We start from the raw sequence: 21,623 nt of genomic DNA on the forward strand, positions 1-21,623 counted from the left end.
CACCCAAGCCTAAACTTCCTACCGCCAAACTTCAATGAGCAAGCAACATGAGCTTGGCTGAATGACTTGTACTGATTTTGTGTGTTGCGAATAATAGTCGCTTGTAAAGTTGCCATTGGCAATCATGCGTCGCATAAAGGAACAGCGGCCCGAATTGTGTAGGACCAGGTAGGTGGTACCTCTGCAAGTTCTCGTGGAAAGTTGTTTTTCCGTTGCTCTTCCCGGCTGAATTCACAGACCCAGCGAACCCCGCATTCGACATACAATCGAGAAGTCGAGAGGAGATACTACCGCAAACCTCTCTTCTGAAGCTTTTCTTTCTATTCCCTTGAAGATCTGTATCTGTGGCTTGCCCGCTTCTCACCTAGCGGCGGGAAGGGCTTTTATCCAGGACATGTATTCCGACCTGGAGGGGTCTACCCCGCGTCCATCCCCCGCCAGTTTTACTCGCTATCCAAGACTGAGAGTTTCTCCATGAGGGCCTATCTTGTACGTGAACTAGCAATGTACCATGTACCATGCAAGGTCTGTATGGCGATGTTCGAACTCAATTCTTCGAGTTTGTCGGTCTTCTGGGGTCGGCCCGACGGACCAAGAGATGATCCCCTATGTCTCTCGCTATAAGTAGAGCTATTTCCTGTCTCTTTTGTCGTTTACATGTAATTTCCTTTCAATGATCTCGTCATGAAAGTTTTACAGTCTCTTTTCTTAGCTGGCCTTGCGCTTCACAGTGCTGCCTTCTCTGTTGGTGGCAAGAATATTGTGGTCAAGAAGGATAGTGATAGATTGCAGAACCTGGTAAGTGATACGCCCTTGTCAATTCGAGTCCACATGGCTATTTAAAAACTACGATCTTGCTGACGGGATTCAAGGTAACGTATGATGAGCACTCATTGATGGTTCGAGGCGAACGGATCTTCATCTACAGTGGTGAATTTCATGCTTTTCGACTGCCTGTGCCAGATCTATGGCTCGATATTCTCCAGAAAATTAAAGCGGCTGGTTTCAGTGCTGTATCGTTCTATACAGACTGTAGGTTGCGAATTCTGCCTTAACAGATGTGGTTCTCATCGCTTTAGGGGCGCTGCTAGAAGGGGAACAAGGAGCATATCGGGCGGACGGCGCCTTTGCGATAGAGCCACTCCTCGAGGCTGCGGCCAAAGTCGGAATATACCTTATTGCACGACCAGGCCCCGTAAGAATCCACCTTGAAATTGCTGTCGACTGATCTTGTTGACGGTGTCTAGTACATCAATGCCGAAACAAGTGGTGGTGGTTTTCCAGGATGGTTGCAACGCATCAAAGGGGCTTTGCGGACCAGAGCACCAAGTTACCTTGCTGCCACAGATAATTACATCTCTTCGATCGGCAAGACAATTGCTAAGTATCAGATTACAAACGGCGGTCCGGTCATCTTACTCCAGCCAGAAAACGAATATTCTGGAGGCCTTGATCCGTTCCCAGATCCTGTCTATGCTGATCATCTGGAGCAGCAATACCGAGATGCAGGTATTGTGGTTCCATTCATCAGCAACGATGCATGGGCCGCCGCTGGGCATCTTGCCCCTGGACCAGACGCAAATGGATCTACTCTTGGAGATGTAGATATCTATGGGTACATCATTTGTTCAACTTGTCGAGAGAGTTTTACTAACATGATTCTAGTTTTGACTCCTATCCACTTGGATTCGACTGTGCTAATCCGCATGTCTGGCCAAACACCTCCTTGCCGCAGACTTACTACGTTGACCACCAAGGTGTATCTCCGTCAACTTTCATGTCAATTGTCGAGTTCCAAGGGGGGGCTTTTGATGCTTGGGGTGGTAATGGGTTTGATAAATGTGCAGCGCTGCTCAACATGGAGTACGAACGCGTATTTTTCAAGTACGCACTTGCTCAAGGTAACTATTCCCAACAATGTTTTCATAACGCATCCTAACTATTTCTAAGGCACTACACTGCTCAACATATATATGACGTACGGAGGAACCAATTGGGGTAACTTGGGGTTTTCAGGAGTCTACACATCCTATGACTACGGAGCTGCGATCTCCGAGAATCGAGAAGTTGACCGGGAGAAGTACAGCGAAGCCAAGCTTATTGGAAACTTCTTGAGAGTTTCTCCAGCCATCTTGACAACGTCTGTTGGATCCCCTACAAACTCTTTTGCAAGCACTCCTTCGATCACTGTCAACCCCTTGTACGGCAACGGGACGATAACCAACTTTTATCTGGTAAGAGCTACAGACGAAACGCAGGACACTCCAATTTCCTTCACTTTCAGGGCCCCAACGAGCAAAGGCGAAGTTTCTATTCCTCAGCTTGGTGGCACTCTGACTCTCCCTGGCCGTGATGCAAAATGGCTTGTGACAGACTACTCAATCGGCAATACTACCGTGCTTTATTCGACAGCAGAAATATTCACTTGGAAGCAAACTGGTACGAAGGCATTCCTGGTTGTCTATGGTGGTACTGGCGAACAGCACGAACTTGCCCTTATCTCCGCCTCTGTGGCGAAAACGACTGAGGGGTCTGGGATAACCGCCAAGACCAACAATAGCATGACTATTTTGGGTTGGAAAACGTCAAGCACTCGTCGCGTGGTACAAGTCGGAAGCGTATTCGTTTACATCCTTGATCGAAATACTGCATACAATTACTGGGTACCGGACTTCAAGAGAAGCGACAGCTGGGGCTCCTAGTAAGATCCCTCCTATAGATGCGAAATGGACAAACTCAGTGGGACGTCACTTGTTGTATTTACAACGCTAACGTTCGATTAGTACTACAACTATCGACAAGACAAGCTCTGTAATCATCGAAGCAGGCTACTTGGTCCGAGAAGTTACACTCGATGGATCTGCATTAAAAATCACTGGAGATCTAAATGCCACTGCCCCCTTAAAAGTGATCGGGGTGCCAAAATCCGCAACACAGCTGTCATTCAATGGCAAGAAATTAAGTTTCAAGACAGATACAGTGACTGGAGAATGGACGTCAAGTCTTGAGTACAAGAAACCTGCAGTCAATTTGCCCAATTTGTCCAGTCTTAAATGGAAATACATAGACAGCCTACCAGAGATCCAAGCTTCGTACGACGATTCAAAGTGGACTGTGGCAGATCACAAAACAACAAACAATCCGACTGCACTTGCAACGCCGACTTCTTTGTATGCTTCAGACTACGGGTATAACACTGGAGCTCTCATTTACAGAGGTCACTTTACAGCAACAGGTACACTACGATTTTCAAATCCCAACGAAGCTTGTTGCTAACATGTCTAATTTAGGCAAAGAGACGACACTCAACCTAACTACCCAAGGTGGCGCCGCATACGGAAGCAGTGTCTGGCTCGGTAACACATACTTAGGCTCTTGGACAGGCAACGACAAAACCATCATCCACGCCGACATCTACACCCTCCCCAAGCTCAAAGCCGGAACCAAATACATTATTACCGCCGTAATTGACAACAACGGTCTCAACGAAAACTGGTACGTCGGCGCCGACGACATGAAAACTCCCCGCGGCATAATGAACTACACCCTCACCGACCACTCCCAAACCGCCATAACCTGGAAGCTAACCGGAAACCTCAACGGCGAGAAATATCTCGACAAAGCGCGCGGCCCCCTCAACGAAGGTGGCCTCTTCGCCGAACGCCAAGGCTACCACCTCCCATCACCACCGAGCCAAAACTGGGCATCTCTCAGTCCACTAACAGGAACCAAAACCGCAGGAATCGCATTCTACAGCACCTCATTCAAGCTTGATCTTCCTTCAGGCTACGACATACCGCTTATATTCAACTTCGGCAATACGACTATGGATGGTGGCAAGACAACGGCGAATTTCCAGGCGCAGCTGTGGGTTAATGGGTGGCAGTTTGGGAAGTATATCAATAATATTGGGCCGCAGTTGAGCTTTCCTGTGCCGCAGGGGATTCTGGATTATCATGGGGAGAACTGGGTTGCGGTGGAGATCTGGGCGAGGAATAGTGGTGGAGCGAGGTTGAGTAAGTTGGAGCTGGAGGCTGGGGTGCCGGTTTTGACGGCGTTGAAAGAGCCGAGGAGTGTTGATGCTCCGCGGTGGAGGAAGAGGGTGGGTGCGTATTGAGGGGGGATGGTTGTTGTGTGAGTTACTGGGGAGATTTATCTATATATTTGGCGCTGTAAATGAAGTTAAGTTCTCATTTTCGCACTTCTCCTGGTCGGCTAAGAAGTAAACACTCACTTTCAGAAAATCGCCTAATTTTAAGAGACGAGCCCACCACAGAAAAATCCCCCAAAAAATACTTCTGTTGATACATTCGTATCCGAATATTGAATCAGTTATTGCGAACGACCACAGACTGAATAGGCATTGAGAAAATGTAAGAATGGAGGAAAGATACCTATATGCGACTTGCGGGGCTCAGTTTGTCGAATTTCGGATGAAGTAGCGAGCTATCATAGATAACTTCTAAGTACACTGGCGACCAAATACTTCGTAGACTAGTTCTGGACTTCAACTTCAACTCACTACATTCACGCCGTCTTTGCTGCTCAGATAGTCTCTACCAATTCGCGCGCACGATCTTCGCGTCATTAGTGAAAGACCAAACAGCTCGAGAATCAACGGCATGGACGATCAAGCTTCGTGGTTGATCTTGTCTACGTGTGCCAGTCGGTATTATGGTCGTGAGATTCGGCTACGACGACTCAGCCAATCAATAACGTAACTCCGCATTGCATTCAGCTCAAAGTCAAAAGGAGAAGAGTCCGGAAACAGAAAGTCCTGGAGAGAATGGACACATACAGCTTGAACCCGCGCACCTCTCTGATTGGTATAGGGATTCCCAACTTCATCAGTGCCAGTCGGGTACTGAACAATAATCGAATAAGCCGCGGCAGTTGACACCGCGGACCAATTGACTTCGAAATCACCAGCGACATTGATGCGGCGGAGAGAGTAGCTTGCAGGCTTTGCAGGTCGAGTAACAACAGCGCCGTTACTGAATACTGGGATTCGACCACCGGTGTAGCGATAGGAGGCTGATGAGCAGGCACTGTTTGCGGAGCTGGTGTAGAAAATCCACGACACAGGTGCGGCGCCATTTTTACAGACGTTGGTAAATTCACTGTTTGGTGATTAGTACGTGCGGTTGAAGTAAATGAAAAGCTAGTTTGAAGATTGGTCTCGTAGTTACTGAACAGCAGTAAAAGCAGAACTCCCCGGAAATCGAGTATTGAAATTATTCCCCAAGAAGGGATAAAACGTGTCACTAAAACCGAAAGTTTTGAAGCCTAGGTACGGGTCATGCTTGACACGACTTCCATCTGCATATATAGCATCGAAGTTCTACTGCACTCCCACATAGCGGTCTTTGGTGAAAGTGAGCTGTGCGGCGCATCCTCCAAGGTTGAAGGCCTTGAAATTAGATGGAGCGGCGTAGTTAGGTTGATATGTATATTGCCATGTTGTGGATTGGCGGGGCTGGAGGGGAAGTGAGGATGAGAAGGCTGAGGTGGCGAGGGAGAGGGTGGCTGTTATGACTGTAGAAAACTTCATTGTGTGAGTATCTCTTTGTGAAGAGTCTTGATCACTTGCTTGAGGATAGTGAAGGAAAGGAATTTCACCAAGCGAAGAAGATGAGTCTGGGAGCCTGATAACCGTAGCAATATACTCTCTGGCACTTGAGAACGAGCTTGAAAAGTCCAATGACGGCAGTGACAGTACTACAGTAGCTTCAGATCCGTCGTAAAAGCAAGTTCCATGGTATCAAAGCACATAGTAATAGCGCACTCGCCTTAAATTTAGCTAGATCCATCTGGAGCCAAAGAGTTGACAACTAAGGGGTTAAGCGCCTTAGTGAGTCTTGGAATACGGGGCTTGGCCGGGCGACAGCGGAGTCTTAGTAGAGGCCGGGTTCTTTTCCCAAGAGGATCGCCGGAACATAAAGAATTGGACTGTTCTGAAAGGCTGGAATCCCTTCAAGTCATGATAAAGCTCGGAGACTCGGCGAGTCAGGTAAAGTTTGCGAAGATTTGATAACCGAGCTCCTGAAATCTTGGAAGACAACAAACATAGGCGAGCTTTCATGCATTGCTGTGAACTCGAAAATCAGATAAACCGGTACTCAACTATATATTACAACGTTGGAGCATTACACATTCAAACTGCCTCTAGAGTTTCTCTGCGGCCTAATAATACGATGGCTCCATATCAGTCCTAATACGAAATTAGGTACGTTTGTGGAACATATTTTCGAGTAACAACTGGTCGCACCCGTCCTGCATTGGCAACACCGTCAAGAGTTGAATCTGTAGCCTCAACCAACGATTTATACCGATAAACACAAACAGTCTTTTGTGAAATTGATGCAACAAAGCCGAGGACTGCTTGAATTCTCCCAGAAACAGCAACTTGAAAGCACTCTCGCAATGTTGTTGGGAAGAAGAAGCAAAAACTATAATAGCTGGACTTGTACGACTTGGAAGTGTGACAGATATGGCGATCGACACAACAGATCACAAATTTCATGTTTGTCCACCCCCCGAAAGAGTATACAAAACCTCCTCCATCGCCATTACAAAAACGCGTCATTTTTCTTCTTTTCTTATTCCATCTCCCAAATGCCAACGTCGATCACAGCTGCTTAATAAAAGCATAACTCACTCACATCACGAAAAATGCACTTCGTCATCTTTCTCAGCGTGCTAGCAACCCTCCTACCAGCCTTCCACGCCGCTGCTCTCCCAAACCCAAATCCAGACCCAAATCTCAATATCATCATCGACCTGCCATCGCCATCGGAGGTCGGCCCAAAATACAAATCCAAAGTCCTCCCTGCCTATGCAGCAACTTTCACACCCCCGCCGCCACCTCCTCCTCCACCGATGCCAGGTCAGTCTCATTACCCAGTACTGGCTACTGATAGAATCTCATACTGACAAATCTCTTGCCGGTGTAAAGAGTGTCTAGGCAGCTGGCAATGTCCCAAAGGAATGATGTGCAAAGACAATAAATGCATCGCTAAGAAGGATTCACACTTTCAGATCCCGAGTGAAAATCGGAAGTTGGAGATGGTTTTATCTGAGGGGGATGGTGGGCCGAAACTGCGTAAGTCTGATCAAGAAATTTCGATGATTGGGCGGAAAGGGAGATAAGAGATGAGGCTGACAGTGATGGGCTGTGCTGTAGCGTGTGAGAAGCATTCGGATTGTGGTGCTGATGGGTATTGTTTTCGCAAGGAGTGTATATTGTAGCTTGGGGTGAGAGCTGGAAGGGTTCTGGGCTTGGGTGGGATTTTGATGGTTTCTGAAAATGAGATTTCCGGTTTCAACTTGTCGTAAGCTTCTGGTGCATCTGGGGATTTTGATGGGGGTGTGATCTCTTGATTCTTCTTTCGGGTGCGAGAAATTGTCCAGAAAGGCTCTCGAAGCCTTGCCGAGAATTTGACATTGATGATTGCTTATTGTGTCTTCACAAAGCGTTATCCTGTAACTTGGTGAGCACTACACACCATAACAATTTTGCAGCATGGACTGAACATCTTCTTGCGTAATTCCATTGACATATAGATTCAACTCGAATCAGCAGCCCCACACTTATTGTATTTCCACAATCTGTACGAAAGAAGAGTGCTAGCAGAAATGCCCCGCCCCCAAACACCATTGCTTGCATGAAAGTCGTCCCTCGTTGAGGCATCTCCAAAATTCAGCCCGAGCCCTAGGTATCCCATTCCCAATGCTCCAAACCAACTCCTCCGAAGTCCCTATGCCTGAAAATTTCTGCCCTGGAATGTATTATCATCGTCCTTTGCTCCCTTCTGGTAATATCCGACTCAAACTTCGTAATACTTCTTGCATGGGCAGATCTCGTGTGCCAATTTCTTCCTTTTCCCTCAGGTCCCTCTGATCTAATCTTACAGCACTCAGTGCTAGTATTTTGTCTGCCACCCGCCCAACAGTCTGCTGATATTGTTCTAATTTGTGCACACCATCTGCAAATCGATCTACATTGAACTCCAGATCCGACTGCAGGGATTGTACTCGTTCAGCTGCTTGTTTCCGGACTTCTAAGGCGGATGTTGAAGTGACTTCGGCAAATATGGCTGCTTGCTCTGGTGTAAGTAGCGAAGAGTCGATATGCGAGGCGTCGATTTCCAGGGCATCTTCGGGCAGAAGTGGAGGAAGTACTGGGGGCGGTTTCGAGAAAGCTTTCCATTGGTCTCGTTCTTCTCGTAATCTAAGGTCTCAAGTAAGCATCTCGCCACTGGCACAATATCTATAAGGATTCAACATACAGCTTTATCCGCTCTTCTAAACCAACCAAATTCGATTCTAGCTCAATATTTCTGGGATTTGGCGTCTTGACAACCTTGGTGGGCGCGGATTCTTCCCGATTAAACCAGTCAGAGAATTCGGATTTATTCGCGAAGTCTTTCAGGAGGGACTCCTGGATCATTCGGGCTGCTCCAGTTAGCTGTGTAACCCAGAAAAATCGAAGGAATAATGCCTACCTGCTAGGACTGCCCCGATATTCGGATCGCCATGTGATGGTTTCTCACCCATACACCGCTCTCCGGTCCAAGTCAGCAGCTGCTTCATCCTCCTGGGCTCGCTCAATCCCTCTGCTTCGATATGCTTGTAAAATTCAGACGTCTCGACCTCGCGATGCGGTATCGCGCTGTGTCCGCTGTCTATCAAAGAACTTGCCCTCCTCCCTCGTAGCCCCAAACTACTCCTACGCGCTCCACCATTGCCTCCTTTCTTCCTCAATTCCTTGTTGCGATTTATTATGGGCGTATCGCTGAAAGGTAGCGCAATCACCGTCGACTGCTTGCTGTGATCCACGATCGATTCATCAGTTTGATCGACCGTCTGTCCAAGAAGTTCAACGCTATCGTAATCCCCTGGGTCGGTCCTTGGCGTATTGCCATTGCTCTCTCCATTCTGAGCCTTGCCTGTGGAAGAACGCGTGGTTTTCCTCTTCTTTGCCACTATCAAAGTATCGCTCTCCACCCTTGGCGTTGAAAAGCTCATCTTACGCCCTCGAGGCTTCTTGGCGGTCGCGGTTGTCTCATCGTCGCGTTCCTTCACTTCCTTCGGTTTCCTACCCCTCTTCGAGGACGCCGCCGGAGCCGGTGTGGGTGCAGGTTCTGCTTGCGCCGGTGCAGTCTTCGTTCGTTTCGATCCACGTGTGAACACGAAATCTCCATCTTCCTCGTCGTATGCTGGAATGGTTGTTAGCTACATGGCCCGTCCAGCGCCAGCGGCGCAAAGCGAATCCCAGGGGCATCTCACCAGCAAGCCGCTTGCTTCTCCGTCTGCCCGATGGCTGTTGGTTCATACTCAAAGTTTCTAGAGGATTTCGCGTTCGTATAACGGTAGTCATTGATTCCAGGTTCGGCAGCGCATCTGCGTGTGAGGGGATGTCGGAGGGAGGTCAATCGGAGTTCGCGACGATACGAGTATCGCGTGTTTCCCGCAATCAATTTCGCGTCAATTGATTGTATCGATTCTCAGGGACGTTGCAGCAGGGCGTGCGATAATTCTGGCGGTCTTGGATCGCTGGTCGAGGGTTGTCGTCGTAAATGCCTGGATTTGACCATCCCGCAGGGAAGGCGGCTTGTTTACATTGAGATGAGCGCTAAATCACGTGCTGGATATTTATGTACTTGGCACGTGCCACTCCTCCCTCACAGCTCCTGTCCAGTTTTTAGCATCTAAATGTCAATGATTCCATCGATGAATGCAAGGGCTTTTTGAACATGCTGGCAATAACGCGTTCTTACACTATCTTTTACAGGAGGACGTAAATGCATCTACAATCGTACGCCTCCTTTTGGAGTTCCCCTTTTTTGATCTTTCATGGTACCTAGCAATCCTACTTGCTTGCCACTGACTACTCACTTCATTAGTATTTTCAAACCTGACAATCGTCAAAATCTTACTCATTGTTGCATAGCTTCAATATATCTATTACGTTCTACATAGGTCACAATGAAGCCTTAAAATCAAAAATAGTAAATGCATTTGCAATGAGTGATGATGCTCCGCTAATCTAGATGTATTCCTGAAGACCACCTGCCTACCTATCGCTAATACGCTGATGCTAATGATCTTGCGATCCAATTCAATCTAAGTAAACTCGTTTTCTGTGAAGACCAATGTAATAAGACAAGCAAGAAATCATCTTCTATTACCTTCCTCCTGTGTTTAATTCCCTCATATTCTCTGGTCATTATCTTCAGATAGCGGGCCTGGTACAGGGGCAAGAATCTCGTGTAGACTTGAGAGAGAGAGAGAGCTAGAAGAAGTCACGAATTGGCCCTAGATGCCCCAAACATTGTGCAGCCAGTTCCAGAATGACGTCGGGACGAAGTTAACAACTGCGTTAAGGTTCGGCTGGGTGAAGTCGTAGCGTCGCTGCTCCGTTGCGATAAGCTCTTGTATCCGAGCTACTTTCGAGTAGTCCTGGTAGTAGGATGCGTGTTCGAGATGGGTATTCAAGTCTCTGGCTTGGATGACGTCTGTTTCGAAAGGAGTTCCTTGAAGCAGGTCAGCCTGGCACGAATCGATAAAAGTAGTGAGCCGGGGAACACTCACCTCCTTTCACCGCCTCAGCATACTGTATTATTTCAGTCACAGTCTTGCGGTCTCCCTGCATCCTGAACTCGCCTGGCCAGTTTTCGATTCCCAGGTCGAGTGCAGCAACAATGAACATGGCCACGTCGTTGATGGACGTCATGGCAACCGAGATGGGGTTCCCGGATGTGGTTGTCTCGACGATCTCTGCTGTGCCAAGTTCGATGTTCATTAGGTAGGAGCCTGGGTAGTAACAATTTGACGAAACGCCAATATCCATACTTCCAAGACCTCCACGTGCGAATCGTTCATAGAAAACACCACATGCAAATACCGTCGATGGCATGGGGTGTCGGTTATGACGAGACCAGTGTCGGAGTCTTTCTAGACACGCTGCTCTACCACGGTCCATAGGATCGTTTCGCGGCCTCCGTGATGGTGGTCCTTCGAATTCTGCTGGGACGAATCTTGTTACATTGGCATGAGCAGCTGCATCCATGAGGTTGATCTGAGGATTGCCAGAGACCGTAGAGATCACCAGATCAATACCTCTGAGTGCATGACGGAGTTCCGCCTGGCTGTCGTAGTTCACGACTAGAACTGTATAGTCAAGAGCTTCGAGTTCGGGACGTGGCTGAGACATTGTCAGCACTTTGTGTCAAGCCACCGCCGGCAGATCTTACCTGTCTGGAGAGGATGACGACCTGATGAGCAGTCTCGTGGATGTAATGGGCAAAGAGTCGTGCGAGTCCACCAGCACCGGCTATGGCAATTCTCATCATGTTTTCTGCGTTGTTGGACACCATTCTGGTTGACTGACGAGTCTAAGCCGATTCTTTTATTCAAAATCCCATTTTACAATCCTGGTACAGTATTGTATCTGAAACCAGGCAGAAGATGTATCCGCAGTTGTCAGTAGCAAATGGAATTCAAGTATGTACAGGCAAATCAGTCATTCGGTGAGTCAAAGGAATCCGAACTCTTTGAATGGAGAATATCTCAAGATGCATGAAGAAGGTGCCGTCTTTCCTTTCTTGAACGAATGACATTTGATCGGCGGAAAGTCTCTGAGCTTGGAGATATTTAACAGGTCGTCCTTGAAGGTAATGTGATATAGAAAAGCACTGGGGTGAAAATAAAGTGGCGAATCGTATGTCGAAAGACCCTTGACAAAGGTCGACATAGTGGTAGCACCTGTGAACAAGATTTCGCAAACGGGGCGAGGAAGGACCGAGGGACGCGGAGAAAGCGATGACTGCCTTGAGGCTCCTTAAGTTCTGTGTCCATGATACGTCAAACTGGTAGCCAAGAACGTGTGGAATGAGTCTGAGAAAGAAAACCCAACTACAATAGCTGGTAAGCTGAACACCGGTCCTCGAAACCATCATGACCGCAGATTTAGCTTTATTTGAAGCGCAAACTCGGTAAGACTTCATTTCTCAAAATGATTCCAGTCCTGAGTTTGAACACTGATGCAATAACAGCCTGGAAGATTACTGTTCTCCCCCTGTTCCAGGCCCTTGTCAACCGAGCCAGATTATTGCCAGAAAAGCAGAACATGAAGGGAACGTTTCATTCGTCGCACAATCACCGCTCATGTGACTACCAAAGGCAGTTGAATACCAATAGGATGGCTTGGCTCGAGCAGAATGCCGACTACTCGGTGGCAGAAGGGGGATTTCCCAGGCTCCATCCAAGTTCTCTATGACCAGAAGGCAATATAGAAGATCTGATTCGCTCCGCCACATTAGCGGTATATTTCAAATCATAAGAGCAGATGGCGGAGAAGCATGACTGTTGGAAAAAGCGCATGGTCCGCAACAACAAATTATCTTTGCGAAATACCTAGCAAGTAGCCAAGTGGAAGCTGACCACTTCTTCGGTCTCTTGTTCTGGAGTAATTGCGGTCTCTAAACATGACATCGCGGTGTCGAAATAAAGTCAGGCTGCGAGATGGGGACAGTGGGGACGTAGCTGACACAGGAATCTGGTAGCCCTGTCTGTCACCCCACAGATATCTACATCTATCAGGCGATTAGGATGACTACACCCCGCCTGGTCTAGAGGATGGCTCTAGGGGTTACCACAGAACTCTCGACTTATGAGTGCGAGAAACCGAGTGCAAGGTTGACCAATGTCAAGCTCTGCTTTAGGACATCTAGTCCTGGAGTTTGGGTCCACTTTGGCCCTTGCCGTGCCACCCCGAGTAATACAAAGCCAACTTGCCGGTTCATCTCCCAGTGGAGTGGCAAGAAACTCTGGAGTCCCGACACCGCAGTCACAATTGGCTAGGTACTCGAGACGCCTATGGGGGCGGATGATTGGCAGGCTATCCACGGATCGAGGTTGATGGGAGAAGAAACTTTCTTCGCAAGGCTGAAAAGCATGCAGACATTCCTGCAGCTAGAATGCAGATTAGCTGCACTTAACATGTCGCAGCCTAATACTAAGTAATCCGCATGCACAATAGCCAGGCGAGCTGGGTGGTGGATCCATCAGTACCAAGCGCAGTGCGGCTGAGATGGATGACGGTATCGGTCAATCGATGCTGACAGGAAGCTGGGAACACTGATTGCCAGCTCGATGGTGATGTGATGACTTGGGTGCGGCGCTGAAGCTAATGTTGATGTTGATGCTGATGTTGATGTTGATAATGAGATTGATATTGCGGCTCTGTTGTGGATACGAGGAAGTGTGATCCAAGTAAGCAAGACGGACGTGGAGTGATGGAAGGGAGCGATGATGGAGGGAAACGAGAAACATGGCCACACCGAGTTGGAAATGGAAGCGGACCCCCAAAAGGCGCCATCCTAAATTAGGGTAAGCCGCTTTCGCTTAGGTGTCCAATGATGACCAGTACTGAGGTGCGAATGGGTTAGGTTGGCATCAGTCGTGATCTCTTTCCTCTTCAAAACACAACACCAACACAACAACGTAATCCAAGTTGCCTCTCATCGACCGCATCATCTGCAAACTTGCAGAGATCTACCGATCTTCGGGCCCCCTACACCGACTGGTTGTCAATATATGTGCTATTATTATACTAATTGGTGAAGCTTACCGCAGCTAGATGCAGACACAATGAGCCCCCACCATCCCATCGGGGTGGCCAGAGGACGCGACTCAGAACAAGGAGGCAGCTCCCAGCCTCGGTCGGTGAACTTTCCTCTTTCTTTCTCCTCCCAGTATTCCTCCTCCGTCCCTTGGTGCCGAGGCCATTTACCCCAAGGTCAGCAGGCCCCCTGTGACCGTTCCTCCCACCAGCAGGAGTCTGATAGCCAGCACCCACATCGTCGATGCAAACGCGGCCACTGCTCTCTTATCGAATCCGTTGAAGCCCCTTCCCCTCCTTGGCCTCCTCTTTCCACCGAGGAATTGAGACGTGAAGTATCCGCCTCTGAACCATCTTTGCGCAGACACCAGGCTCGATCAGAGTCTCCTAGGAGAACAAAGCGGCTGCGCCGGCAATCAGATTCTCGGCGCGATCACCCACATAATGACCGTTCTTCAACATATCTTTCACCTTCCCGTGAGTCTAGGCAAGCCTGGCGTTCCTCCGTAGCCGATATGAAGCTGCCTCGGGCCACTGCATCCGAATATCTGGCTCGAGGTTGTCTAGAAATTTGTTAACAATTATGGCTGGCAGGCGCTCAATCTAGCCAAAGCTTTCGCCACAGCGCGAATCATTCCAGTGACGCTGAAGAGTGCAGCTACATTGGTAAGGACGTCCTGAGCTCGAATGTCAGCAGCTAACTCCTCTACAGATGATGTTGTTACCGATGATTTCTATCGGCCCGCAAATTCCAATGATTATGCACCAGGTGACAATCCAAGAAAAAGAGGTGTTCGAGAAACCGATAGGTTTAGACCTGAACCAATCAGACGAGCAATACCTTCTTTGAGCCATCGTCGCGCTCCCAACGGTTATGTTGCTGGTGATAACCCGACGAGCAGAGGTGTCCAGCAGAGTGATAGGTATCGGCCAGATCCAAAATTGTTTGAGCAGGAACCAGATGCAAGAATTTCCTCTCATGTTCTTGGTAAGATTCCCCCAGCCTTGATTCGAAAGCAGCTCATGGTGTTTAGAAGCCATTCGATCAGATACCTGTCCAACTCAAGGACTTGAGACCCAACATTTTCGTCCACTCCAAGTTACCATTTCAAGGAACGCATTCCTGCACCCAATTCTGGCTCGACCAGTGTCCAATGTCCCAAACTTTGATGATGGAATGACCCTGTTCTCCTTCAGTGACTACAATGATCTGGAGACCCCACCTGAAGGACCCGAAGAACGAAGTTGTCCATCAAAGCGATCAGAAAGCAGAATCTTCTCTTTTGATGGCAAAAGCCCTTCTGATGGAAAACAGACATTCATGGACGATCCTGCAGCTACCCGTCGTCTTTTTGGTGGAATAATCAAAAAGCGTCGCGTTTCTGGACCGTCTACCAGCTTGCCAACTTCTTTGTTGCCAAAGTCTGGTCACGACTCGAACAATATTTCGTCATATCGTACCACTGACTCCTCCAATCCATCTCGCGCAAGTCAGTATGGCATAACACAAGGATTTGAAGTCGCCCCCAGCGATACACAACGGATGTCCCTGCCAGGCTGTCCAAGAGTCGAGTACGCAGCACTTACATCAATCAATCCAAACACCCCAAAAAAGAGCCAAGCTTCTCTAGTTCTTGAGGAAAATTCAAGCCATCCTGAGCTAGAGAAAGCATGGCAGATGATAGTTCGTCAATCGGATGAACGGCGGGCGTCGGGACCGGCACCGGCACGGGAATGAGCGAGTCTGTTCCACTGCCCCAAATGAAGGAATTCGCTGCTTTGATCTGATGATGTGTCATGCGCTGACTGGTAACTACTGCTTGAGTGTCAGAGTACTTGAACGAACCGAATATTGTGCTTTATGATGGCAAAGCACCTGCGAATCATGTCGTTGAGAGTACCACACCTGAATATTTGTATGTTGACCAGAAAAATAGCACACTAGAACTCTACGCATAATTCCACAAGACTCCAGCATCTTTCCTTGCTTCCAAGGGATACCATACAAGCTAGGTGGGAAGTTATTCATTCTTATGCTTTCGAGATCCTGCAGGCTACCACCACATTCCCCACATGTTGGTCTGGCACGATGCACTGACGAGGCGAAGCATGCTCGTTTGAGTTGGCGGCTGAATCCTTCAAGTGCGGCTCGGTAGCTAGGTAGACAGGCAGGCGTGACAATCATGAAGATGTTGGTGTCTACGGCTAAATTTAGATGTTCTGCAATAGAAGAATATGCGTTGTGTGAATATGACTTGCTTTCTTTAATGACTTGACCCCTCTTCATTCTCTTTGCCTTTCCTGGTCTTGCTTCCCCTCTGTTACAACCACCTCGTACAAAGTATGCTCTGCTACTGCTACGCTTGAATATCCTATATTGTTACATACAAAGAAAATAGAGCGCGCCCGTAGTAGGTATATAAGTCCAAAAGAAATAGTAGCCGCTGAAATGAATGTATAAATGAACAAACGCCCAGTAAACGCCTCCCATGCGTTGAACTGTCCAGCACTCTTCCGGTACCTAGTCTTTGCCAAACCAAATCAAATATGAAAGGAGAAATTGAAACCGTGAACGCCAGGTATGCACCCCCCCTATCTGTTTCTGTCCTACTCTTTCTCATTTGTCGTGCCGTATTCTGTGTTATTTTTCGTTCGCTATATCTCTTCCTCCTGCTCCCCCACTCTCACTGCACACTCAAAAACAACTCATCTCCCCTCCTCGTAGGCGTCAACTTCGGCACCCACCCAGGCGTAGTAGGCAACTCCGTCCTCTCAAACTCATACTCCCTCGGTCCCAGCCATCCTCCATTCCCAGTTCCTCCATTCCCAGGCTCACCACCTTCTCTCCCAAGCATAGGTCTCCACCCCTCTTTCTTCGCCAACTCAATCTCTTCTCTCTTCAGCACCCTCCACTTGGCAATCTGCTTCTTTCTATCTTCTTCATTCTTGAGCGTAAGTGTAGAGGCTTTCTCTGTGCCGCGGCGTTTAGCGAGGAGAGAGGAGGATGTGGATGTGGAGAGGGTGGTTTGGAGGGAGTTCTGGGACACAAGCGAGGAGGAGCGGGTGAATGTTATGGAGGGGTGAGAGGAGAGGGGGTTGGGGTTGCCGGGGAAGGGGCGGTAAGATGTTGTTGTGGCGGATTGGGGATGTGCTGATTGCGGTTGTGAATGTGCTGGTTGGGAGAGTTGGGTTTGGAGAGGGGGAAGGGTGCGGGCTTCGCGTTGGAGTTGAGAGCGTGAGCGGAGGAGAGGTGGGGGTGAGAGTTTGGTCCTTGAGTGCTGAGTTGGGGAGTCCGTTACCGATTGGAGGGTTTGGGTTTGTTGTTGAGGCCTAGTGTGGCTCTGGTTTTGCAATTGACCTTGGTTTAGGTTCGGCGATGGCGTCCTCCCTACCCTCGTCAATGGCGATCTCGTGCTTAACAATCCTGGTGGTGGTGTTGGTGCCATTCTCGTCGTTGGTGGAGACTCAGTCACAGTTTGCAACTGGCCCTGCTGGGATACGAAACCGCCTTGGTTCTGGCTTGGAGGTGGCGTCCTCGCTTCTCTCTGGAGCTGGGACCGAGATCGTAGGAGAGGCGGAGGAACGAGTTTCGATTGAGATGGTGAGCGGAAGAGGTAGGGGGATGGGATGGCTGGGGGAGATGTCGTTTGCGAACGTCCAGGTATGAGAGCTTGTGGTGGAGGCGCGGGAAAGGCGAAGGATATGGGAGATGTTGTTGTTTGATTGTTCTCTCGGGCTTCTCTTGGACGTTGAGATTCTTGGCGATGTAAACTGTGCATGCCCATTTGTCCTTGTTCTCGTTTCTGGGCATTTTCTTGAGCCTGTGCTCGAGCGGCTCTTTCACGCTCGATTTGCGCAGCTATTTCGGCTTGTCGCCACGGTTTACCAGCTCCTAGAGCTTTTGTGAAATCAGGTTGCGGTGGCGGAGGAACCATACGAATCGTGCTTTGGCTGAGACGTCTCATACCTCCAGCTCCTGGAGGTGGAATCTTAGGATAGCTAACTGGACTTCGTCCGCTGGCAGGAGATTCTACCACAGGGGAGAGTGGGTAATCTGTTCCTGCTGTTTTAGGATCCTGATCTCGGTCTTGAGAAGACACTGCGGAGTCTTGATTGTCATATGGCCCTGTTTTTTGGTATGAGAAGCGGTGGGGTCGAGAATTACTGTTACGGCCTTGGTCGTTGCTTGAGACCGAGCCTCGAGCTGAATAGACTGACGATGAGGTTGTGATTGGGCGACTTTGTTGTGGGACAGAGAGTTGTTGATCTTGTTGCCGTGGATATGCATTCGGTACTCGTGGCTGTGAGAAACTCCCAATTTTCCGGCCTGTCACACTCAACGGCCTGACGTAATAATCTGGATTTGACATTCCATTCTTTATACTCTGGCTGGCAAAGTTGTTCATAGGTCGCCAGTGATACGCCTCGCTACAAGTTCCCTCAGGATCAACTTGTCGAATCGTTTGCCATGTTCCAGTTCCTGCATCTAGGATCTGATCTGTAGATTTCGCAGTCCATGAATCATCAGCCGCAACTGCTGTATCTGCACTCTCGTCATAGTCCTCTTCGAATTGCGTAGCTGTGCTCTGCCTGCTGATGGCCGACGGCTGAACAGTTGGTTGGTTGAATGAGAGACCATTGATGGGCTTTTCGGCTTGTTTGGGTACTTTGAGCGTCAGGATTGGCTTCTCCGGCAGCAGCTTAGACGAGCGGCGCTGCTGCTTTTCTGTAGATATTGCCTGTTCGGGTGAGATAGCAAGTCCAATTGTATCCGGTCTGATACTTCTCCTTGAGAACATGTTCGGACTAGAAGTGTCCAAACGTGGTGGTACGCGAGGGGGGACCTTCGCTGCCACGCCATTCTTTGTCCCACCTGGTTTTCTCTCCGTGGGGCCTTTGAAGCTCTTGTACTTGTACTTCTTCTGATTCATGACATGATTTGGCTCCAACTGAAATGGAATTAAGTCACTTTCACGCGCTCTTTTCTTCCTTCTTCTGCAGCAAATGAAGAGAATGAGAAGTCCAACTGCAACCACGCCTCCTCCAATTGAAGCCACTGTGATTCCCACAATTTGATTCTTCGTGAGAATCGGTTCTGGAGAAACCGTTTCGGACGCTGCGGGAACGGAAGAGACTGTACTTGACGCTGAACTGCTTGGGCTTGGTCGGCTTGTGGCTGTAGCGAGTGGGCTTGATGAAGCATTTGTAGTGGTGCTTGCAATGACTGAAGAAGATTGACCAGAAACTGATGATATACTTGGTGCTGGTGCCACTAGGACGATACTTGGCATCGAAGTCTGCAAAATAAGGGTGGCAGTGATCGTCGCATGCGTGTTTGGCAGTGCACTTTTCTGTCCTGTGCACATGCCATATGCGCCGTTCACAACCGAATCTACAACTAAGTCAGCAGTCCATAATTCTCTGTTGTATTGAGAACAATCACCCTTCGCGGAACTGCCCTGGCAGAACCCAATATTGATCTCCGATATTATGCACTGTACTGCTCCCTCCCCAATCGTATACCCAGATGTGCTATTAGTTGAGCATAGGCAATCTAGAGTCGGCTTCGTCGAACAAGTACCAGGAGGAAAGTTGCCATCTAGAAACGAAAGGAAACATTCTTGGGCGCATGTCGGAATGAAATTCGTCAGCTCAGGTGTGAGAATGTAGTTGGACTTTGAAGCTGCGGCGTTGGCGTGTATTGAGAACCCGAATATCAGGAGGATTAGGCTTGGCCAGCATAATGCCATCCTCATCGGAGCTGCAGAACGATACCGTCAGCATACCCCACTAGCATATCGGCTTCCTTTCCGTCTACGGTGACAGGTTCCACTGTATTTGAAGACTCGGAAACAAATGTGCGGAGGAAATACACAGCCTTCTATCTCGACATTGCATCTGGTATCCGGTTCCACCAAGCCGCCCCCATATATGATGGAACGTCTGAAGGCATATGGGAAAGGGGAGGAGGGAGAAGAAACTGACCTTGAAGAACCAAAAATTACAGTGTCAGAGGCGACCAGCGTCTCAAACATAATTACAACAAAACTATACTGAAGATTCCCAGAACCTAACAGCCCATTCTAAGACCTCGAAATAAGAAGACGAGAAGAGATGTGGAAAGGAGAGATGCAAGATGAGGTATGGGAAAGACGATAGGACAAATGGAAGGCCTGGAAAACCGCTGGAAATTCAAAACAACCCCTCATTCACGATGCAGCACAGTAAGGAAACAGTATGATGGGGAAAGGAAACAACTTTGAGATTGGAGGAGAAGGATATGACACAAACCCGCGCTTAGGATACATCCTCGAGTATTAGAGGGTGAGCCTCCCATCACCAGCCTGCATTATCGTATCGCCGTGAAAACATCATTTTCTGCAGAGCTACCGGCCTAACCCCCAAGAAGTTCCAAAGGGGCTATTTCGGGCACCAATAATCAGCAAAGCTGCGCCGGCGAGGTCTGCATCTGACATCATGGCCGTTCCTTTGCCCCCAGGAACGGGTTCTGCAGAGTCTCATTTGGAAGGCCAGGTCATGTAACTACGCGCTGTCGTGATATCAGTGGGATGTCTGGATGTTTGGAAGTCTATTTATGGGTGGAGGGGCAGGCGGTTTGGTTGGCTGTTGTTTGCGCGCTTGGGAATGGGCGGTTAAAATAGCGAGGGTGAGTCACGTGGATGGCTTCAATGGCTATGCAGACTTATGCTATAACCTTGTAGACGATTATCTCAGACAGCTACTTCTTACTTGAAAACCGCCTGCCTAGGTGCGCACAGACCTATTGTCGCTATTAGTCTATTTACCTCCACTTACTACGTATAGACTATTTATTAGTTTATTTACTTTAACTTACTCTTTAGCGCTGTGCTACTACTTAATCAGGTAACGCGTAGGTCCGGGCAGGTTTTCTCGCTACGAAGCGTCTAAGGGAAAATAGTACTGATTTATATAGAGATTGATTTTAAGCTAACCTTAATTCTTTAGTCACTTTACTATAACTTAATATATAACTATTTAAATAACTTCGGGTATACTATAGATAGTAGGTAATCTATTTATCTATTCAATGAAATATTTATTTTTACTTATATCGATTTCCTTAAGGGTGAAGTATATATACTAAGACTAAGGTATTAATTTCTTACTCACACTTAGTAGAATAATCTAACCGGAAACCTCCCTAGTATTTTCTAATAACACTTCTATATATAGACCTGAATATCTTCTGAGGATTAGAAAGATATACCTGATTACCTCCTGTTATTCTTTTTATAATATCTTATTAATTAATAAAGTTACGTCTAAGTAGGCGTTACTTAATATAGACCCTTACTTTTTTTCAGCTAGAAACACCTTTATGATTTCTTAACTACGTATTCTTATATAATACGAATTAATATCTGAGGATAAGAAAAGTATATAGAGTCGCCCTACGTTATTCTTTTAATTATAGCTTATTAGTTAATAAAGTTATAGTTAGGTAAGTGTTCCTATGCTTTTACACTTACTTTTTTTTAGCTGGAAATACCTTTACGATTTCTTAACTACGTATTCTTATATAATACGAATTAATATCTAAGGATAAGAAAAGTATATAGAGTCGCCCTATATTATCCTTTTAATTATAGCTTATTAATTAATAAAGTTATAGCTAAGTAGGTGTTCTTGCACTTATACGTTCACGCCTTTTCAGCTAGAAACGCCTCTGTTATTTCTTAACTACACGCCTAGATATTACTACTAACCCCTTGATAGGGTAAGATAATTATAGCAAGTAATATTATATTACTCTTTATTTGATAAGTCGTTGCTTATAAGAGTCGTATAAGTTTAAGTGTTAAGGTAGATACTAGCTACTGCCTTACGTCTATTTCACTTACTTCAACTTATTTCGGTTTCTTATCTATACTCTAGTTTTTTAGTATTAATTAAATCATATTATATGTTATCTTATCTCCTATTAGCCTACTTACTTTAATTTACTTCGGATTACTAT

The 21,623-nt window shown here is 47.6% G+C and overlaps 6 protein-coding genes across 6 annotated transcripts; 3 read left to right on the forward strand and 3 right to left on the reverse strand.

The window, feature by feature from the left end:
* Positions 1-14: 14 nt before the first annotated feature.
* On the forward strand, positions 15-4,117 carry ONS95_005954 (uncharacterized protein; the record flags this gene model as incomplete). Its single annotated transcript, XM_058499388.1, has 9 exons — positions 15-168; positions 238-798; positions 873-1,032; positions 1,080-1,195; positions 1,248-1,615; positions 1,666-1,901; positions 1,951-2,701; positions 2,784-3,235; positions 3,291-4,117. The coding sequence occupies exons 2-9, from the start codon at positions 685-687 to the stop codon at positions 4,115-4,117; spliced, it is 3,024 nt and encodes a 1,007-aa protein (XP_058350432.1). The 5' UTR covers positions 15-168; positions 238-684.
* Positions 4,118-6,672: 2,555 nt separating this feature from the next.
* Positions 6,673-7,248, forward strand: ONS95_005955 (uncharacterized protein; the record flags this gene model as incomplete). The annotated part of the gene is made up of 3 exons (XM_058499389.1): positions 6,673-6,886; positions 6,956-7,102; positions 7,184-7,248. The coding sequence occupies 3 exons, from the start codon at positions 6,673-6,675 to the stop codon at positions 7,246-7,248; spliced, it is 426 nt and encodes a 141-aa protein (XP_058350433.1).
* A 543-nt stretch (positions 7,249-7,791) lies between these two features.
* Positions 7,792-9,572, reverse strand: ONS95_005956 (uncharacterized protein; the record flags this gene model as incomplete). The annotated part of the gene is made up of 4 exons (XM_058499390.1): positions 9,289-9,572; positions 8,505-9,218; positions 8,289-8,454; positions 7,792-8,230 (listed from the first exon to the last, which is right to left on the reverse strand). The coding sequence occupies exons 1-4, from the start codon at positions 9,377-9,379 to the stop codon at positions 7,792-7,794; spliced, it is 1,410 nt and encodes a 469-aa protein (XP_058350434.1). The 5' UTR covers positions 9,380-9,572.
* A 745-nt stretch (positions 9,573-10,317) lies between these two features.
* Positions 10,318-11,378, reverse strand: ONS95_005957 (uncharacterized protein; the record flags this gene model as incomplete). The annotated part of the gene is made up of 3 exons (XM_058499391.1): positions 10,318-10,535; positions 10,594-11,206; positions 11,256-11,378. The coding sequence occupies 3 exons, from the start codon at positions 11,376-11,378 to the stop codon at positions 10,318-10,320; spliced, it is 954 nt and encodes a 317-aa protein (XP_058350435.1).
* A 2,933-nt stretch (positions 11,379-14,311) lies between these two features.
* Positions 14,312-15,362, forward strand: ONS95_005958 (uncharacterized protein; the record flags this gene model as incomplete). The annotated part of the gene is made up of 2 exons (XM_058499392.1): positions 14,312-14,612; positions 14,659-15,362. 2 exons carry the CDS (start codon positions 14,312-14,314, stop codon positions 15,360-15,362), a joined length of 1,005 nt encoding a protein of 334 aa, XP_058350436.1.
* A 946-nt stretch (positions 15,363-16,308) lies between these two features.
* ONS95_005959 (uncharacterized protein) lies at positions 16,309-19,380 on the reverse strand (the record flags this gene model as incomplete). Its single annotated transcript, XM_058499393.1, has 2 exons — positions 16,309-19,016; positions 19,068-19,380. 2 exons carry the CDS (start codon positions 19,378-19,380, stop codon positions 16,309-16,311), a joined length of 3,021 nt encoding a protein of 1,006 aa, XP_058350437.1.
* Between the last annotated feature and the right edge of the window lie 2,243 nt (positions 19,381-21,623).

This window comes from Cadophora gregata (assembly GCF_030347475.1).
Source record: "Cadophora gregata isolate MNR1 chromosome Unknown scaffold_17, whole genome shotgun sequence".
Classification (NCBI taxonomy): domain Eukaryota; kingdom Fungi; phylum Ascomycota; class Leotiomycetes; order Helotiales; family Ploettnerulaceae; genus Cadophora; species Cadophora gregata.